Raw genomic sequence first — 20,042 nt, forward strand, 5'->3', positions numbered from 1 at the left:
GCTGATTTTGATACCAACATGTTCCCACTAGCAGTGCTTTTTAGTGAAAATGCTTTGAGCAAGTCGTGTGACAGAACAAAGCATGCCAATGTACAGCAGCCGGCCAGCTTTCGTGACTCCTTGTGCCTCAATAGGGGATATTCAAAATTCTGCAAGTGCGCTTTCCCGCATAACAATGTTGTCCGAAACAAGATGGCTGACCATGAATTTCCAGCTGAAACAAAGCAAGAAAGACTGGTTTTTTGTTTGACCCTTCCAAAATACGTTTCTTACATTCTATCCACACCTTTAGCGCCTGTCCTGTAGCCCACGTAGTTCCTTTATAGCGAAGTCCCACATAACTATGTTGGGGCAACATAGTTATGTGGGAAAGTGCACTTGCGGAATTTTGAATATCCCCTATTTGCGAGAACCGTTGCAGGAAAAACAGCCAAGCACTTGTCGCAGGAAAACTCTCTGTAGTATGGGTCCTTAATGGTTGCCTGTCATGGAAAGCTTGTTTTTTATTAATTCGCATATTAATGGTTCATAACGAACTTTGGGCACTGTGAATGGGTGCCACTTTTTGTGAATTTGAGCAAGTTTATGCTGACGTCCGTTGGAAATAACGCGACTTCATATGAACAAGCAAACCTTATGCAGACATATGCATGAGCAGGCTTTCCTGTGAAATTAGATGAGCATATTAATTGCAAACGTCTACGATATTTGTGGTGTTGTTTTTCATACTGCACAAGTTGCTTCCTCATAGACTGATACAAACTCAGTAACGCTATAGCAATTACAAAAATGTTTCTGACCAATACGTACCTTTATAAGAACTTTTGCTAGGGTTAGTTACTTCCAATGGGCGGCAATAGAGAAAAGTATCCAACAATTTGGTGTAGGTGGCACATTCATTGTGGCCTAATGAACACTAAACTTTAACAGGCACATTTGCAAATGCCGTTTAAGAACTACTATTGAATTTAAAGTTCGTAGGACATACCCAAAACATTTCGTGGTTCATACTCCACTGTGTTTACGGCATGCTAGATATGCTGTGTGACCTCCTGTTCTGCAAAACATGACTGTCGTGTCCCACCCAAGTCTGTTCCAAACATTTTTCCTACGCCCTGCACAATTATCATCAGCACTTCTCATTATTCTCTTATTTCCAGCCCCTTATTTCCAGCCCTTTCTTATTTCCAGTGGCAGCAATGGTGACTGCCTGGAGTGGATGGGCACTGTATACAGGCGAAGTAGTCATTAAACAATTTGTACTCCATCTCGTCGTCAAGATGGAGCGCTTTGCACGAAATTATTGATCGCATTCTATGGTGCCTCATATATGGCGCTAGCCACACTCAGCTGTCAGTCAGATCAGCCTGTACCTGCTTGCATTCAATGTGTCCAGCACTGACTACCCTGGCTGCTTCCGCAATTTACAAGCCGCTGCTCAGAACAGTTTCTCCTCCAGGTGAACAGCGCTTCAAGCATTCCTCACTGCTTTTAATGCTTTATAGTCGCTGATTTATCTGCCTATCTTTCCCGCACTGCTCATCTCTGGCCTCTTTCGTCGCTTGATGCATGGTGACCCCCCGACGCTCTATTTAAGCCTTAACGATGTGTTAGGCCGCCTTCACGCCTTCGCGTGCGTGTACATAATCAGCTGCCGTTGGGTGACGCAGGCCTCTTTTTCTATCTCTTAACTGTGCCATGTGCCCCGAAACTGAGGCAAGTGTGTCCTCTATCATGCGATCACCCCGTGCACGTCTTTCCTGCAACCTTTGCCAAGTGGCTTGTCTCTCCGTTGAAGTGACCACCTCGCTCATCATGCAACCTTCGATGGTGCGCACTTGTAAGGTGCCTCCAAATGCTTTGAAACACCTCTGGGACGCTATGTCCGCATCTGAAAATGAAAACCACTTTTAAGGAAATGAAAGTTTCGGTGACTTGCTTATTATTATGAAGTGAAAGAAGAAAGAGAGAAAGAAGTACTGTAGTGGAGGGCTCCGGAATAATTTCGAGCACCTGGGGATCTATACACGAAGCCATTTCACACAGCGCAGATGCGTTTCTGCACACTCGCAGTGGTGGCTCAGTGCTTAGGGAGCTCGGCTACTGAGCTGTAGTGCAAGGGTTTGAAACCGGCCGCATTTTGAGGGAGACAGAATGCGAAAGGTGCCCGTGTGCTGTGCGACATTGGTGCGCGTTTAAGATCCCCAAGTTGTTTGTGTTATTCTGGAGCCCTCCACTACGGCTCCTCCTTCTTTCTTCTTTCACCTCCACCTCCCTCGATCCCTTCCCTCACAGTGCGGGTGAATAGCTCAGCAAGAAGTGAGGCAGTTACTGAGCCTTTCACTTCCTGATAACCAATCTTTTTCTTTTTGCGCATCTGCATAGGGATTATAAGTAGTTTAGAGGAAAGTGGCTGTAGCAGTCTTACACTGTCTGGGTACCTAGACCGTCCGTTAAGGGATTAAGAAATGGAAAAAGGGACAGATTTAAAAAGCATTCGTTTACTCTTGCTCTCACATGGCTTAAGTGGCAGCATAGCATAAGCATAATCAATTTTACAGCGAGAGCCTTTAATGGGACCCCATCCAGAGTAGGCACGTGTAACTGAAGGCCATTGTAGTCATTGTCCTAGGAATCTGCCAGCCAAGACAGAAAAGGCAGAATAAAAAGAATAGAAAGAAGACGAACAAGGAGAAGAAAGAAGATGCAATAAAGCACATAATCAAGAGAAAGAGAGAATAAGAAGAGAGAAAGAAGAAAGGGGAGTTAGTTGAGGGACATCACGGATTTAGCCGGATGTTTTAACAAAGCTGTAGCGTTGTTTAGCCAGCTGTTTTATTTTTTACTGTGAGAGCATTATAGCAATAGCATTCTGCAAAATTGTGGTGTAGTGTGTGTGAAATCTCAGTGAGTGAAGCCTGCAGCCTCTGAATGCTTCACGCAAAGTTGCTCGGGCATATATCTGCAAACATTCTTTTTTGAAGGGTGAAATAAAGCCATGACTTTCGTGGTGTTAACGTGCGTACCCTTGATTGCTCCTCGGAATGCACCTGTTAGGAATGACATGTATTTCTGCTGGTTTGCCAAATCGAAGCTTTCTGTTGAAGCTTTGAGGTGTAAGTTTTGTCAGAAGCAGGGATTTTTTTAGAAATTCCATCTGGGCTCTGGAGTCGAAGGGAGAGATGAGTCTAGACGTAGCCGTGAGCCTTCGTCTAAGCATCCCATCATCACTCATACCGCAAGCGGAAAAAGGAGCTCAATTATTGGCGCTGCACTTTGCGTCGGTTTTAGGAGGTTGTAGTGCTCGCTACAACACAGCACAGAAAACACACACTACCGAACACAGCAGCTTTGTTTGATGATCCTTGCACGAATAAAGCTTCCATCACTTACCATGGCAAGTCCATACGTGAGCAGAAGGTCTTCTGTGAATCCTAGTGTAAAGCAGGCACTCTGCAGTCGTATACAACATAGAGGAGTATAGACACCTTCCTTTTGGATGCGTGTTTTCTTTTTTGTAATGATGCGTAAGGCATTATTATACATAGATTACCACATGGTATTCTCTTATGACTGCTAAATAATCTATAATCAAATCTCTTTCTCTTGCTGTTTCGGTTTTTGGTTTCAACACCTCCGTCAACCCAGTGCAACATCGCAAAACTTGAACGCATACAGGCACGTGCTGCTTGCTTTGTATCAAGCAATTATGACTTTTCGAAAAAATCTCGCAATATTTCCAAAAACCTGGGGTCGCCGCTGCTTGAAACGAGAAGAAAATACCTGCACTTGTCACTATTTTATAAAATCCTTAAGTCTAGAACAGGCATGAATAAGGATATATATCTAAAGAAACCAACAAATGTATCTGCACGAAGTGACCATTCCCGAAAAGTGCGTGAGTATGCTTGCCGAATAAACTTACTTAAGAACTGCTTCTTCCCTAAGACAATATATGAGTGGAATGGTTTGCCTGCAGAAATTGTTTCCAGGACCCCTTCGCCTTTTATCCAGGATGTGAAAAATATTCTTTTTAATGGGTTTTAGCACTTATTTTAACTTCTCATACCTGTGTTTCCACTTACCTTGATACAGTGTGATTAAGTGATGCAAATATAAAGACAACTACGTGTATATGTATCGTTTCATTTTTCACTGCTTGTTTTATGCTTTTCAATTTGCTGCTGAATTTGTATTATATCATCTGTGCACTCATAATGTTTTTTTTTCTCTCCCCCTACACTAATGCCCGCAAGGGTGCTGTAGGTATGTAAATAAATAAATAAACAATGGCTGTGATGTTAAGGAGAGGTAGGCCATTTGCGTCGTGTAAAGCTGCAATATAATCGGTGCTTCTACATTCGTTGTCATTCCAGTTCATGAGGAAGGCTGGCCTCAGCCCTGCAGTAAATTAAAATGATGAAGTAGCGATTGTACCGCACTTTTTAAATGCCTCGCATGACCTATCACCTCTCTTTGACATCACAGCCACCGTTCGGCTGTTGAAACCGAAACAGTATGGCAGAAACTTTTGGTTATAAATTATTTAGTGGTCGTAGGCGAACACTACATGGTGATTCATGCATAGCAGTGTCTTCCGCATCATTGCAGAGAAGAATGCATGCAACCAAATTTAGTTGTCTATACTTGTTTAAGTCTGCTGTGAAGCTCCGCCCACATTCACGACCACTGCAGAGATTTCCTCCACGAAAAAAATTGTCACTTGCTAAAACTTTTTTTGTTACCTAAACAAAAACCTAATCGCAAAAAAATATAAGCTCGAATTTTGATACCTAGCTGGTTTCGTTTATTATTACGATTGCGAACAGAGCAATACAGTATGCTGCGAACTGTAGCTTAGTGCTATTAACTGCTGCTTTTTTGTAAGTTGTGTCCTTCTACAGACTACAGCAAAACTGGAAGCATGATGCAGCCAGGTTTTCTTTTTTCTTTGATGTTAACCAATATTGTTTTATCACCAGTGCTCTAGGCTGTATGAAAAAAAAAAGCTATACGAATAGCTCATACCGTTGACATATTCATGGTGGTCAGATGCATGTTATAGTGATATTGCAAGTTGCAGGGGCATTACAGGGCAGGTTCGAAACACGAACACAATGTACACCTTGGCGTGTTCATAACCACAACCCTAAACAATAGTAAAAACCAAAACAAATAGCTCAAATGCCAAACTTGCCACAACTCAGTTGCATTGTCATATACCGCTAGCAAGAACACGTAAAGCGTGAACACATTAAACATCGAATGCTAACAGTGGGCGGTGTAATGAAAATAATGCGATAACAGTATCATCACACAGACACCTTTGCATCAAGTGAACAAAACAGTGAACTTTCAAAATGGTGCAAGATGAAGTATCCTGCACCCCCATCCCTCTTAGTTTTTGGCTCATGCAGAATTACGCCTTTCAATGAAAGAATGAAAAACACCAATTTCTAAGCATAACAACGCAAACAAGACAAAAGCTCAATCTGAATAAGGTGAGTTTACGGACTAGGACAACAGGATCAAGCTGCCTATAGTCGCCGTACATCAAGGTGCCTTGAGTGCGCTCATAATGTGCATACGGGTTAGCGCACTGAATTTGGATGCAGTGGGGGGAAGAATTTAAGCAGTCAGAGTTGACTGAGAACTTACACTAATGAAAAATTCGTGCAGATTTTTACTTAATTTTATTGTTTTTTAGAAACTGCAGTGATGGAGAACAGATCACTTCACCTCAGGCAAATGCATTTTTTTGTCTATTTTAGTGTCTCTGTATATCTTCTGTACAGCCTTTATGTATATGTATATGAATACATATATATATACCAGGTGTCCTAGCTAAATGTAACCAAGCTTTTAAAAAACACGGGGTGTCCTCGCCGTCTCAAACAAAATGAGGGTTGTTTAGAGTCGCGTGACCTAGTCTGCAGTATTTTTTTCGTTCTTCAACGTTTACTAATCAGTTAAGCTTAATTAACAAACTTTTTTATTATTGACTTGAGGAACAAAGTGTCAATGGAAAAGTTGTAGATCGCTTTGAGAAACACCTTACTGAGACATTTGCAGCAAAGTAATATTTACGCAAAGTAGTTTTTTTACCGGCCTTTAACCATAACCAGCACAACAAGAAAAAGCTTTCACATGACAGCTGTGCCACTTCAACGTCCCAAGACGCGCCTTAAACAATAAAATCCATTTTTTCTGAAGTCCTCGCCTCGATGAGACTTTGGGTGCACATTGGGGCAGAGAAGTAAGCGAGCAGCTGGTCACGTGACAACTTTCTTTTAAGGCCAATAAATGAAGCTACGTAAATCGTAACTTGACAGAAACCGCACTACTAGCGGTTTTTCGAGGTTGTCTAAAACTTTTGCATTGACACTTTCTTCCTGAAGTTAATAATTAAAAAGTTAGCTAATTAAACTTAACTAATTAATTAACTTTGAAGAGCAAAAAAATACTCAAGACTAGGCCACGCGATTATGAACAACCCTGAGGTGGTTTCACTGGACTAGGACACTTCGCCTTTTTTAAAAGTTTGGTTACATTTAGCTGGGACACCCGGTATATATATATATATGAATTGGTCACGGAAATCTTTTTTTTTTTTAGTTTGGCTGAAAATCACCCAATCAACATTTTCGTTGAAAGCAAACTCTTTTTTTGCCATTGAGTGTATATCGGCCCTGAGGGACTGCAATGCAACACCGCTAGGTTTAGTCTGAAATGCTCCCTAATAATTGCATAATATGAGTAAGGCTTTCTGTGAGGCTAGTTGTTGTAAATTGTGAGAACGGTTCCGCAGGGCAGTTGATGCATTACTGGAATTTTCTTTTAGGGCAGAAAGACAGCACAGGAAGCAACGAACTTGACAGGCTAGAGCGCTAACTAGCAACTCAGGTTTTTATTGCCAGACCACTTCCTTTTATGCATCAACTTCTCGTATCAACACAATGAATAAAAGAAATTCCTCCCATCCTTCTCGTAGGATAGCACTGCCTCCCTCCCTCCCTCACATTTGCCTCCACCAGCACTGAGTTCCTCATTCGTCTTTGCACAGCTGTTCCTCTTCTATAGAGGAGGCGTGGCATGTGCGCATGTGGCTTCTCATGTTGGCCGTGTCCCTGCACCCTTTCCCGCAGTGGGGACAGTGCAGCCGGTATTGGCGGTAATGCACCACCCTCTCGTGTCTCACGGCAGAGCTGCGTTGCGCGAACCACACCCCGCACTGTGAGCAGGCGTGGGGCCTCTGCCCCGTGTGTGTCAGCAGGTGTCTGTCGAGATCACCCCTCTGGGTGAAACCCTTTCCGCAGTGGGGACACAGATGTGATTTAGCCGTGCCGTCCACAGAATGCTGTACCTTGCGGTGACGCGACAGATTGGATTTTTGGTTGAAGCGCCGTCCACAGTCTGTGCACTCGTGCGGCCTCTCCCCAGAGTGCATCAGCAGGTGGCGGGTGAGAAGATGCCGGCGTGTGAAGCCCTTTCCACACTCCTGGCACACGAAGGGCCGCTCGCCCGTGTGGGTCCACTCGTGCTCGGTGACATTGCTTCTGGGTGGGTGACAATAGAAGAAAATTCCAGGGATGCACCTAAGTCTGCTTGGGTGCAACAGTGCAAAGCATTTCTCTTACTGCTGCCGATTGTGCCGCTGCACGTTTGTTTCTTTACGCCCTTGCTGGTTCTAAGTTTTGTTTTCACTCTGACTGCAGTTCTACCACATCCAAAGGCATGGGTGCCGTTGCTATAGCATCTAGTAAGCACAAAAAAAGTACTAATTAAATTATTCGCAATAAGTAATTCATCAAATTGATTAAATTACTGACAAATGTGCATTTCTTAAGTGTATTAATTAATACGGTCGATTGTCACCAAAACACTTTGTTAGTATGGTGACTTAATATAATTTAATTCTTTATTTTATCAATTCAGTACATAAATAATTCATCAATCTGATTAATTCCTGATTACTAGCAAAGTAGTTCAATAGTTGAACAAATTATCTTGGCCAATTATATACCATTAAATTATACATCTGGTGACTTTATTACAGCTAACTATATAATTATTCCATCAACTATTCTATTAATTGCCCCTATAATGGATGATTGATAGTTCGTACGAACACGCTCTGCCGACACACACTGTGAACAGTCCCTGTAGATGCCCCTCATCAGACAAGAAATGCTTTTGCATTCGAAGAGAGAAGCCGACACACTAAGCATGCATCCCGGCTGCGGCGGTTGAATTTCTGTGGAGGTGAAATTCGTATACTGTGCGATATCAGTGAACGTTAAAAAACCTCAGGTGGTCGAAATTTCTGGAGCCCTTCACTACGGTGTCCCTCATAGCCTGAGTTACTTTTGGACGTTAAAGCCCCATAAACCATAAACACTAAGCATGTAAGCCTCACTGACGACGCAGGGGATAAAAACTAAGATGCCCACTGCATGCGTGTTACCATCCGTGGCCGCGAATCCAGCTCTGCCTTTGCCACACGGCTGCTCCGCACATGCGCTCCTCTCCTCCACCAGCTCCACTGTTCAAAAACCAACCGCCAGCTCTCGCAGCGTATGCTCCGTTCATGCTAGTGACGGTCGCTTGCGACAGACGGCGACAGTTCTCAAGCATACTCTTGCCACTTAGCAGGCTCTGTTGGTGCCTCTGAACTGGATTCTCATGCTTTCATCGTTTGTTTTCAACCAGTAGCAATCATATTTTCGCCACTCCCCAGATGGCGCCACAACATGTATCAAAGGTGGAGGAGGGCGCAGTATATGTTTCTTTTTCTGTCTGTAATGCTACTGCATCCTGTTGTAACTCTTGCTAAACCGTGCTATTGTTCCCATCCCCTCCCACCCTTCTTTAATCTAAATATTGGAGAACACTTATTTGTTGCAAAGTCATAGGTGTACGTACACATATTAACAGCACCCAAACGAGGCGAGTAGTGAAACCTGTCTTACTTTTTATCGCTGGAGTAGGGGCAGTGGGCGCAACGGTGCCTTCCCTGTGACCTCTGCGGGTGCTTGTGCCGCCTGTGCTTCTCCAGGTGGTCTTGAGTGGAAAACATGTCGCCGCATGTGTCGCAGGAGAAGACCGATTGCGGTTCGGGTTCGTGCTTTCCATCTTCTGAGTGCAGAAAGAACAGACAATTTACACAGAGCTCGTGAGTGACCAAATGCATAAGGTCCCAGCATCAGTCTCACAAATGCACATGACAGACGTGCACACAAGAGTTACTATCCCTTTGCTTTCATCGCCTTGTGCAATTGCTTGTGCGGAGTACCATAAATGCACCTGTGTACTGGCAAGGACAACTGCATGAATGCCAGTCGTTCTTAGAAGCTACCGCTATGTCTGGTGCTTGCTTCAAGGTTCGATTTTTCTGAAGGTGACAAAAGAGTGGAGGAAATCAACGTTCATGCCAGTGACAGTGGTGGAGGGAGGCAAAAGTTGAGTTAGAGACTGCCGCCCTGTAAACCTGGTGGACCTTATTAAACATTTGCCCAGCACTTCCGAGAGACCCTGAAGAGGAGAACATTATTAGATAATTTAGGCCTTGTTAGGCACTCTCCATGGCAGGCGATATATTAAGTGTTTCAGGAAAGCACGGCATTATAGTTATAAAAAATAGGCTTTTTGAGGTAACAGTATGGCTTTTGCAGCATAGTAATACCATGTGTTAACGGACACCACAAAACTGGTGAATTGCTTTAACTAGAAAGCTGGCGAACTAAATTGCAATAGATAATTTCCTATTCCCATGGCTTTCTCTGACACGCCTCGATTGGCTCTCCGAAAGCAGCAAGCAGCAGTGAGCGCCGCTGACACACTAGCGTACTCTAATGAAGAGACATGACCGAAGCCAAGAGACACCGAAAGCAAGAAGCACAAGAAATTTTTTTGAATTGGTGATGCATATCAATGAAAGATAAGTTGGGTAATTATTTTAAAGATGATTCATTACAATAAAGATGAAAAACAACCACATGTGAGTGATGGAATCCAAACCCACAGCCTTTGAATTTTGCATCCGGAGCTCTGCCACCTCTAGAAACTTATAGTTATCTGTAATCAAGGAGTACCTCTCGAACAGCCCACCGCGGTGGCTCAATGGCTAGGTGCTCGGCTATTGACTCTAAAGACGAGGGTTCGATACCGGCCGCGACGGTTTCATTTCGATGGAGGCGAAATGCTAGGCGCCTGTGTGCTGTGCAATGTCAGTGCACATTAAAGAACACCAGGTGGTCAAAATTACCTGGAGCCATTCACTACAGCTTCCCTCATAGCCTGAGTCACTTTCGGACATTAAATTAAGCCCATTAAACCTAAACGTAAAATTTAAATCTCAGCGTCTTCGCCCCTTTCCCTCTTCTCGTCACTTGCACTATCAAAAGTCGGTGCTCCTCAGGCGGGAATTCCCCAGGGGGTGGAGCTTCCCGACTGCTGACTATGACAGCTGCCTGATACCTGAAAAAAATCGAACCAAACGCCGCTTCCGAACAGAATTCGGCAGGCGCATGCGACGGAAGAGTCCACGAGCATGAAAGGGTAGCCGGAAGGGACTCGCCAACTTTCGCGCGCTACTGTAGGTTCTGTGCTGCGTGTAGAAGAGCATTGTTTCGCTCAGGTGTTTACGTTATATTTGTTATAGGAATATAGACCCCTAATTATGGTGTCAAGTTTTCTTCTTTACAATGATGCACATTACTACGCATCAATCACCATGAAGTATTCACCTACGATCGCTATTTAATTTGTAATCCAAATATTTTTTTATCATGACTCTTTCGGTTTAGATTTCAACAGCCAACCGATGGCTGTGGCGTCGGATTCAATTTATGTCACGTGAGGCGCAAGGCAAAACATCAATTTAGTCGCTGATTTTATTGTTTAATTCACCACAGTGCTGAAGGACGTCTTCCTCAAGAGCCAGAATGACAATTAATGGGGAAGCAGCAACTATATTGACGTTTTTCATGCCTTGCATGACATATAAAACCTCTCTTTGGCATTTCAGTCCTTGTTCGGCTGTTGAAACCGAAACAGCACAAGAAACAAATTCGATTTTAAATTATTTTGCAAGCATAGGAGAATACCAGGTGGCAATCCATGTATAATAATGCTTTGCGCATCATTGCAAATAAGAAAACAAGCCCCTAAAGGTTAGTTTCTTTACTCCTTTAAGATAGGTTAGGTGTTTATATATTAGTTTATGTGCTCTCCTCAAAGATGTTTCAGAGCTTCTTTAATTATCAATTTTGCCACCAATTTAGGCATGGCGTAATTGAGACAGGTACGTGCCGGGTGTATAATTATATCGAGAATTTCCGAATTCCTAGTGTAGCGACTTGTGCTGTCTCAAAAGGGACCGTATCACTTGCATGTCCACTGAAGTTTTGTAAAACAGTGCGTACATTTTTAGAGTAGTCCACTCGCACAAAGGTGAACATTCAGTCGAGAGACCTCTGTCCAGTGGGCATGTATTTGTGCGTACATGTGTGTGTACGTATGTGAGTGCGTGTGCATGGGTGTGTGCCATTTATTGAAGCCAATCTGGATCGTCGTCTTGCGCAAACCACGGGGTTTCTCCATAACGAAATTCCCTGATTTGTCGAGAGGGTTGTGACATCTTCAGGAGCACCAAATGTGAAAATCTGAAAACCTAAGAGAAGCACCAGTCACATACCGAGAAATCATGGAAGGCCACAGACTCAACAGACGGAAATCACCACCCCCCAGACAAATCTCTCTCACCAAAGGAACCAATGGCCTGGAGGAAGACACAAATGAACACCTACTTTTTGCCAGAAATCTTAGGTATATACAATCAGCACAAGGTAGACAACAGGGTATGTAAATGCTGTGGAGCTAAAGGTACTTTTTGCACATATGACTATAGAATGTGCCAGCTCCCGAGGGGCTTCGGTGTTCAATCAAAAACAGCCTGGGACGATTTGCTGTGAAGTGAAGATCCCGCTACGCAGAAAACACTCATCAACCTGGCGGCCAAGTCTGTGACCTGCCAACAGCACTGTGCCCGGCCCGGTAGCCCAACCCCCGGGCCCTCGGCTTAGGCCGAGGTCCACGGAGGAGCAAGCTACCACCCTTTGGCTAAATAAAGTTGATTGACTGTCTGACTGTGAAAATCTGAGGAATGTTTTAGTTACTACCTTGCCTGGGATTAGCACATGGAGTTGTAATGCTACATCCAATCTTCCACCTTAATCCACTCACTAATCCCCACTAATCCACAATAATGTGCCCCCTAATCTCCAATACTCACTTAATCCATTTTATGCAGGGGAAGGGGGACCTACTTGCAAAATTTTTTAGCCCTTTGTGATATCTGGAGTGGGCCAATTTCCAAATGCTATCACATTTTCTTTTCTAAGAATGTGGGTAAGGCCTGCAGTTTATTTTAGACTACCATATTAGACAATATCACCAGGGAATTATGATGTAGTTGAAAAAATTGTGCCATTACAAACAAAACCTGCCACACTCAAACCCAAAATCAATCTATATGGAAAGCCTAAATGCAAGCAAAAACTATGAAATGAACTGTGCTCACTGCAACAAGCAATAACACAGAACCACTAAGATACTGAGATAATAATTTACATTGGTTTCACATCACAAAAGCAAAAACATATACTACCAGCGGCTCGGCTTTCTTTATTACAATAAAGGCTATTCAGCCTCTCTTTAGAGCTTTACAGCTATTAGACACTCGTGACTAACATTGTTTGGAAAAAAAAAACACCTCAATTTTCTGCAAGCTTGCCCATCGCTCATTGTTTCATACAACAAAGCACAGCATGCATAAGCCATCACAAATGCCCACACAGATGTCCGTTACAACTTCAAAAGAAAAAAATTCCATCGATAATCTCAAACAATGTATCAAGAAACACACGAAACACGACTTGAAAGATATTACAGCAAAGCGTGATGTATATAAACCATAAGCGAACGGCCGAGTATTGTGTGGATAAGCATTTGAACATCAAAAGGAATCAACCCCGTAAAACTTAAGAAAAAAGGCGCATGAAGCAATGTGCGTGAAATTTAACTTGCAAAGTGCAGAAAAGCACAATCACCAAGCTTTCAGTTGTTTTTACCACTGATGACAGTGCCTGGCACATTAAAAATGATGGAAGGGTGACATTCTATTGTAGTTCTGTGCACTGCGGTGTCAACAGTAGATGGCAAAAGTAATGTGTACTCAAAGAAAAAAAAACATGAATCTTTTGCTGCTCTGTCATATGTTTCAGGAGCACTTAGCTTGTGGTGGCTCTGAGTAATATCAGACGAAAGAGCAGCAAACGAGTCACTGTCTGTGATTGCAAGTGACTTGCAGCAGCTTCGTATACAGACCGTAGATGTCCGAGCTAACAAGACACTCGAAGCAGAAGACAGCACTCCAGAGAGTTATCTAAGGCCCTTTTAGGCACCTCCAGCTTTGTCATTCATAATGCCCTATGCATCATCTCTACCAATAAGCAGAACCTGAATATTTGGCGCCTGTACCTCTTTAGGTTGATATTGAAAAAAACACCTACTTATCCTCACTTATTCCTGCCACTAACACTGCTGGAATAAACATGCAAAGATTTACAGAAGAAGTTTTCCTTTCTTGTGATAGAAACATTTCTATTAAGAGAGTTTCAAATTGGGCTAGTTGGTAGTTAACATACATGGTAGTTAACACATAATTGCACTTTTGAAAAAGATTTGGAACAACACAGGGACGACACAAACTCTGGTCAACTGTCAACTGACAGTTTGCGCACCAGAGTTTGTGTCGTCCCTGTATGGTTCCAAGTCTTTTTCAAAAGCGCAATTATATGTGGCCATGTAAAAATTTCTATGTTGAGTGATATAAATGAGCGAATTCATGCTGATTATCACCAAAATCAGCCCACTCTGGCTTCAAGATGAAAAGAAATTGTTTTGTGCACTTTTACTCCCAGAGATTCACTCCTCGAGTCACTCGCCGACAAGAAATGATGCCATCCACCTAAGACCGTGAATTTATTTCCATTCATGCAAGCTTATGAGCATAGCAGGCTCACTCTCCGTATTCAGGGAAATACTTAGAGCGAGTTCGTGTGTAGTCTAAGGGAACAACAAATGTTGTTTTCCGAAAACTCCGTCAAAGTGAACAAAACCTACAAATGTAGTTAATGATGCACATTAGCTACCAACACCTCTGATAGGGTACTAAGCTAGAATCTCGTTAGCTTGCATACAAAATGGTAGCTAGCAAAACACATTGACTAAGGGCATCACGAACCACTGCTATTATTTGTGAAACGCCTTTTTGTGGTGTTTCAAATTTTTCCTCTCATTGAATTTCTTTTGACATACGTCACACTGGAAGGGCTTTTGGCCCTTATGGGATCTAACATGACGCACAAGGCCTGAACTTACGCAAAAGCCATGGGGCATGCTGACTCTGAAACGGCTTTTCCCCCGTGTGGGTACGGATGAGTGCCACCCGGAGACTCCTGTGTGCAAAGCTGCTACAACGGTAGGGACGCTCACTTGTGTGTGCGCGCTGATGTCGCACTAACTTGCTATGCTGTGGAAAGCTGCTATCACAGTGGGCGCGATGGTAAGGACGTTCACCAGTGTGAGTGCACTGGTGTACCACAAGGTGAATCTTTGATACAAAGCTGCTCCCACAGTCATCACAAGGGTATGGACGGTTGCCTGTGTGTCTACGCTCGTGTATCTTTAGGGTGGCCATTTGTGTAAATCTGCAGCCACAGTGGTCAAAAAAGTAAAGACACTCACCCATGTGAATGCGCTGGTGTTGTTTTAGGGTGATCTTTAGGGCAAAGCTGCTACCACAGTCGTTACAATGGTATGGACAGTCGCCAGTATGGACTCGGAGATGCCGCCCTAGCTTGTATCTTCTTCTGAATCCCTTGTTGCAGTGGGGGCATTTGTGCAGCTTATTTCCTGAGCGTTTACCACGGTGATTATCCATGCCAGAAGGATTAGATTCGCAGATGCAGTGGCTTGCAGGGTGCCTTTCACTTGTTGAATCTTGCACAGCAGATGCGCCACTGTCACTCTGTGTGATGACTGAACCTGTGTGGCAGAGTACTTTCAATAAAGTGCATGAACCAACAATCAACAGCTCACTAGGAGTTAGGAATAAATGTTGAGCGCAGCAGACACACTCATCAAAAGCTGTGGATGTCTATCAAAAGTTTTATTCAACAGATCATCCTCAATGAGAACTCAGGCCTGAAACAAGATGTGTCTACAATTAATTCTGCATGCAGGCAAAAAAAGCATTTAAGCTGCAAGAAATGTTATCACTGTTAAAAAATGCGGCAGCCTTTGTAAGCCATCCAAAGTTGCTGCATTTGACCCTTGCGCTTACATTACAGGCATCATGATAGACTCACCCACAGTCCACCCAAGTGGGCTTAAAGGTGTATTAATGAGGTGCATTAAAGGTGCATTAAAGAAGATTACGCATGCAAAAGCTGACATGGTGTTATCTGCATGAGGTGGTGAATATGGAATACACACTTGTAAAACAGCTTTTCCAGGTTGTGTAAACACAGTACGGCATGCTTAAAAAGAAGTGGGTTCCAAAGCAAACATTCCTGACTTTTAATTCTGCATGCAGATGACTCATAAAAAACTGACAATTGTCTACAAATTTATAGACCATTGGAAATGAGTGAGCCATTGCATTCACAAATGACCATGCACAATTTCTGGCCTCATGGGAAGGGCAGTACAGGTCTGCCTAAACAGGCTTAAGAACCAGTGTCAGTTATTCTTAATAATGTCACACATTGACAGTGCACTCATTTTTTAATGAACCTTTTATACCCGTTCGTTGTACTGCACACAGACAAAAAAAGCTTTCAGAGCATAGCTTACAGCTGCCCCCGAATGCTGCCAATATGCCCAACACGCCTGCACAGTCTCCAAGAGTGCAATTAATAGAGCTCTGAAACAGTACACTACTCTGTCTTAAGCGCACTAAGAGCATACCATATTTACTTGTGTAACACCCGCATCAAAAATTTTAGGACGAGAAATCAGGGGGAAAAAGAAGAAGCTATTGTGATTGAGTTTCTCAATACACTGCTCTGAAAGAGGTTTAAGGTGACCAGCTTTTCCTAACATCCTTTGAGTGCTAATTAAGGCTTTATTCATAGTCCTGAAGCTTCATTGATATGCCACAGCATTTAACAAGTTGCTAAAACAGAGGAAATAGAAAAGAAATGAGAGCTGCAGGAAAAAAAAAACTCAGCTCTTGGCATAGCACTAAACAAGTCACTGGAATACCTAATAATAGTTCAGATGCACAAATTAGGTTTAAAAGCACCATACAAAAAGAAGAAAAATCTCAACATAGGAAGAGCATCACACCACCTGTGGAATTTCAAGAACCTCACAGTGCGACCCTTTGAATGAAAACTTCACCAATATGACACATTACTGGACAAGTTGCAACAATGTGGTGAGAAAAAAAAATGCAAGGCAACCACAGCTGGATCGAGATCAGGGAAGAGACTGCACAAGTGTCTTGGATCTCAGCCCAGAAAAAAATGTCCACCCAGGAAACACTTCAATTTGTCACTCTGCCGTAGGAATGGTTCGGCTCGGCAGTCACTCAGTCATTCTGCACAGTTAAATGACCACACAGCAAGATGAGAAGGCAAGGGTATACAAAATGACGGGCTCATTAAGACATGCATATGAAGAAGGCCTGCAGTCATTTAAACCAAGAAAAGCATAGAGGAACGTTTTTATTTTTATCGGTGGTGTTGATCAATAAGAAATTAGCAGTGTAATAATTTTTTACCTGAAATATAATTACCCTTCCTTGGTTTCAATGACTACTGGCTTCCTTCATACATGCAGCAAGATGTCTCGATGTTTCAGAAAAAAAGTAAACCTAATAAAATATGAGAATACACAAAACTAAAGATGTGTTTAAATTCCACTTGTGTGAAATGCAACACTGAATGAATTATCATATACTATCTGTGCTGCACCATGAAAGAAAACTACTGTCAGTGTGCATTGAGCAAGAAGGGCATCAACAAGCAGATTATATGCTGAGGTAGCTGTCTTAAAACGAGACAGTGTAAATAAATGGCTACAAGTGAGGGTATAACAACAAGTGTTTTGATTTCACATCACACGCACGCACTACCTCTTCGTCCATATTATCACATCCAAGGAGCTGTAAACTTTTTTTGCCTCCCCCGCAGCCTTTTCGCGAGCGTTCTCGCGGTAGCGGTATGGCACTCAACACGCAAGCACTGAACTCGAGAACAAACTATAGTTTCGGAATTCTGCTAGTCATTGCTGTTAAACAGGCTTCATATGGCTAGTACAAAAAGGTGCACTTACCAATAAGTTCACGTGCACTCCGGAGGCCAGAGCAAAAAAGACAGAGCAAACAGAGACACAGTCAGAGCAAAAAAGCCGCGAAACACGCGAAGGTATGGTGAAGGCGCGAAGTGCGCGTTTGTGTGATGACGATGGCAGGTCAGAAGGTAAGAGCCGGCCACTGATCTCCACTAGGAGGCTGGATGGTGCATTGAGCGCGCGAAAGTGAAGCCACCGGAAGTAAGTGGCCTTGTCCCGGAAGTCAGCGTTTGGCAGTGCATGAAATCGGACCTCAGCACGGTTTTTCAGTTCCAGTTTTGTTTTCCCACTTAGCATTTCGTCTTTTCGCCGTTCTCGTCTTTTTACATGACAATGCCTACCTGTTGCGCCGTCAACTGAGTGAGCAGACCAGCGAAGTCTTCGGGAAAGACGTTTCAAAAGTAAGGGTCCATTGCATCGCAATGGGACGACACTACGACAGGACGTATAGGGCCAGTGTGGAGCTTCGTCTGCTCAACTCTGTGTCGTCCCGTGGTAGCGTCGCCAACTCGTCTCTTCACTGTGATGCTTGTTCCCGCTCTCAAGCCCAAGTTACGCTAACAAAAGGGGATAAATATAAGAAAGAATAGGAGGAAACATTCACCAAGCAGCTGACTTTCAAGCGACCATTTTAACGAATTTTGTTTAGACCGAACCGTAGCGAGAGCTAGGCTACTATCTGGTGAGGTGTCGACGGTGTTCGGTTGGTTCACATTAGCGCCTCCAAAAGGTATGGTACTGCTTTTTCGACGGAGCGTATCATGTACTGTTTCGTATTGTAGCAAGTTAGGCTTGAATGGGCTTTTCGTGGTGCTTGGTGCAGCTTCTAGCAGTGCTTCTCACGCGCACTGCAGCATTCATCTTTCTTGTCAGTCCTTCCTCTCGCGCTGTGAATTTTCTTTGCTGCACGAAAATTCGGTTTTAAGATGACATAGCCTCATCGTCATTCCACTACTTCTCCTTCACGCTCGGAAGACAAGAACCAGACAAGAACATAGCGTTTAATGCACGTGCCTTTCTGCCGCGGCAGGGCGAGACCTGCATGCTTGTTATCTTCGGTTTCTCTGAAATTACAGGGTTCTAGACACAACGCTCACATTTCTTGCGTTCAGCTTGCTTATTCCTTTCATATAACAGCAGAAATTACACGAGAAAAACGCAAAAAATTGAGAACGAAGGGGCGAAAGACGCGACTTTTTGCATTGAAACTCGGTCTCGGCGTGACGTCACCACACTGCCGCAACGGGAGCTAGAAGCATTTCATGCTTAAAAATACACAGCAGAAACCCGACTTCCGGGACAAGCCGTCCAACTTCCGGTGACTTCACTCGCGCTCGTCACGGAAAGCTCTTCTAAATCTAAATAAAAGTTCTTCTAAATCGGAAAGCGGGAATGCGGCATCCAGCCACCTAGTGGAGATCAGTGGAGCCGGCGCCACCAGCACCTCCGCGCGCACCCTTTCTAACATATTCTGTAAATAATCATTAGGCATCTTAAGTTACGAAATATATAATAAAAACACCGTTGAAGAATTATAAAGCAAAAACTAGGGCTTGGTTGCAGCTGTCATTACCTGAATTTAAAGAAGACGCTCCCATCATCCATCCACTTATCCTAAGCCGTCCTCGTCATAGTGCTCATGTAGTGGTCTATCTGCACTGTGTATTACTTTTGAACACCACGGTTATTTTTTACCTACACTGGCTACACAAGTGTAGCCAGTCTATCATAAAATTATGATAGACTGGCTACACTTGTGTAGCCAGTGTAGGTAAAAAAATGGCCTTACTGCTTTTGAACGCTTTTCCAAGGAGGAAGGAAAAATTTAGGGGGACTCTACGCCTTGCTCGTCGGTAAATTGGCTTTTCTCGGTGTACACCTGAACCTCGCCGTAACGGGAAGGAACGAAGATGGGAGTGAACGAAGACACCGTATTCACTAGGCGCACCTTTGTTCATTCCAAACCATTGAGCTAGCCTGGAGGGTGAAGGAAAACTGCTCTCCGTAGAAGGTTGTAGACCCATTATATTGGCAACTGTGGATAACAAAATTCTTGCTTAAGTTCAAATCGCCTGTGATTTGCAATGTCGATACTCATTGTATCTCACCAGACGTGCGGTTTGAGAGGCCACTTCATTCAAAGTAATGCTCTCACTGCGCGAACAATTCTTGAATATTCCTCCAGCTGTCATGAGCAGCTTGCTCTGCTTCAGATTGACCTTGCAAAAGCATTTGACTGCGTTCGCCATTCATTTCCGTTTTCACTTCTAGAGCGAGCAGACGTGGGTTTTGCTGTACTTAAGGGGGTTCCGTGAAGCAAGGCTGTCCGATGTCTCCTCTGCTTTTTACTCTTTACCTGGAACCGCTTTCTTTGAGTGTTTTGCATAACAGTAACATCCATGGGCTCTCTATTTTGGGTAATGAAGTCAAATTGCTGGCATATGCTGACGATCTTGCGTTTTTCTGCATTGACAAGCCCAGCATTGATGATGTGTTGTCCACGATAGGTCGATTTGGCATCGTTTCAGGTGCTCAATGAATCACTGCAAAAGTTCTGGCCTATGGTTTGATTCAAGGGGCACAACTCCGCCCCTGTACGCTGGCATAGAATGGTCTTGTGT

At 43.5% G+C, this 20,042-nt stretch overlaps 2 protein-coding genes across 2 annotated transcripts in view; one reads left to right on the plus strand and one right to left on the minus strand.

The window, feature by feature from the left end:
• Positions 1 to 20,042, plus strand: part of LOC149330003 (uncharacterized) — a 120,043-nt gene that overhangs the window by 94,408 nt on the left and 5,593 nt on the right. The window lies entirely within an intron of this gene.
• On the minus strand, positions 7,032 to 17,574 carry LOC149330007 (uncharacterized). The gene is made up of 4 exons (XM_089560720.1): positions 17,404 to 17,574; positions 14,809 to 15,108; positions 8,970 to 9,135; positions 7,032 to 7,556 (listed from the first exon to the last, which is right to left on the minus strand). Exons 2-4 carry the CDS (start codon positions 15,002 to 15,004, stop codon positions 7,046 to 7,048), a joined length of 873 nt encoding a protein of 290 aa, XP_089416846.1. The 5' UTR covers positions 15,005 to 15,108; positions 17,404 to 17,574; the 3' UTR covers positions 7,032 to 7,045.

The sequence above is a fragment of the Amblyomma mixtum genome, chromosome 9, assembly GCF_055824585.1.
Source record: "Amblyomma mixtum isolate Tamu chromosome 9, ASM5582458v1, whole genome shotgun sequence".
NCBI lineage: Eukaryota > Metazoa > Arthropoda > Arachnida > Ixodida > Ixodidae > Amblyomma > Amblyomma mixtum.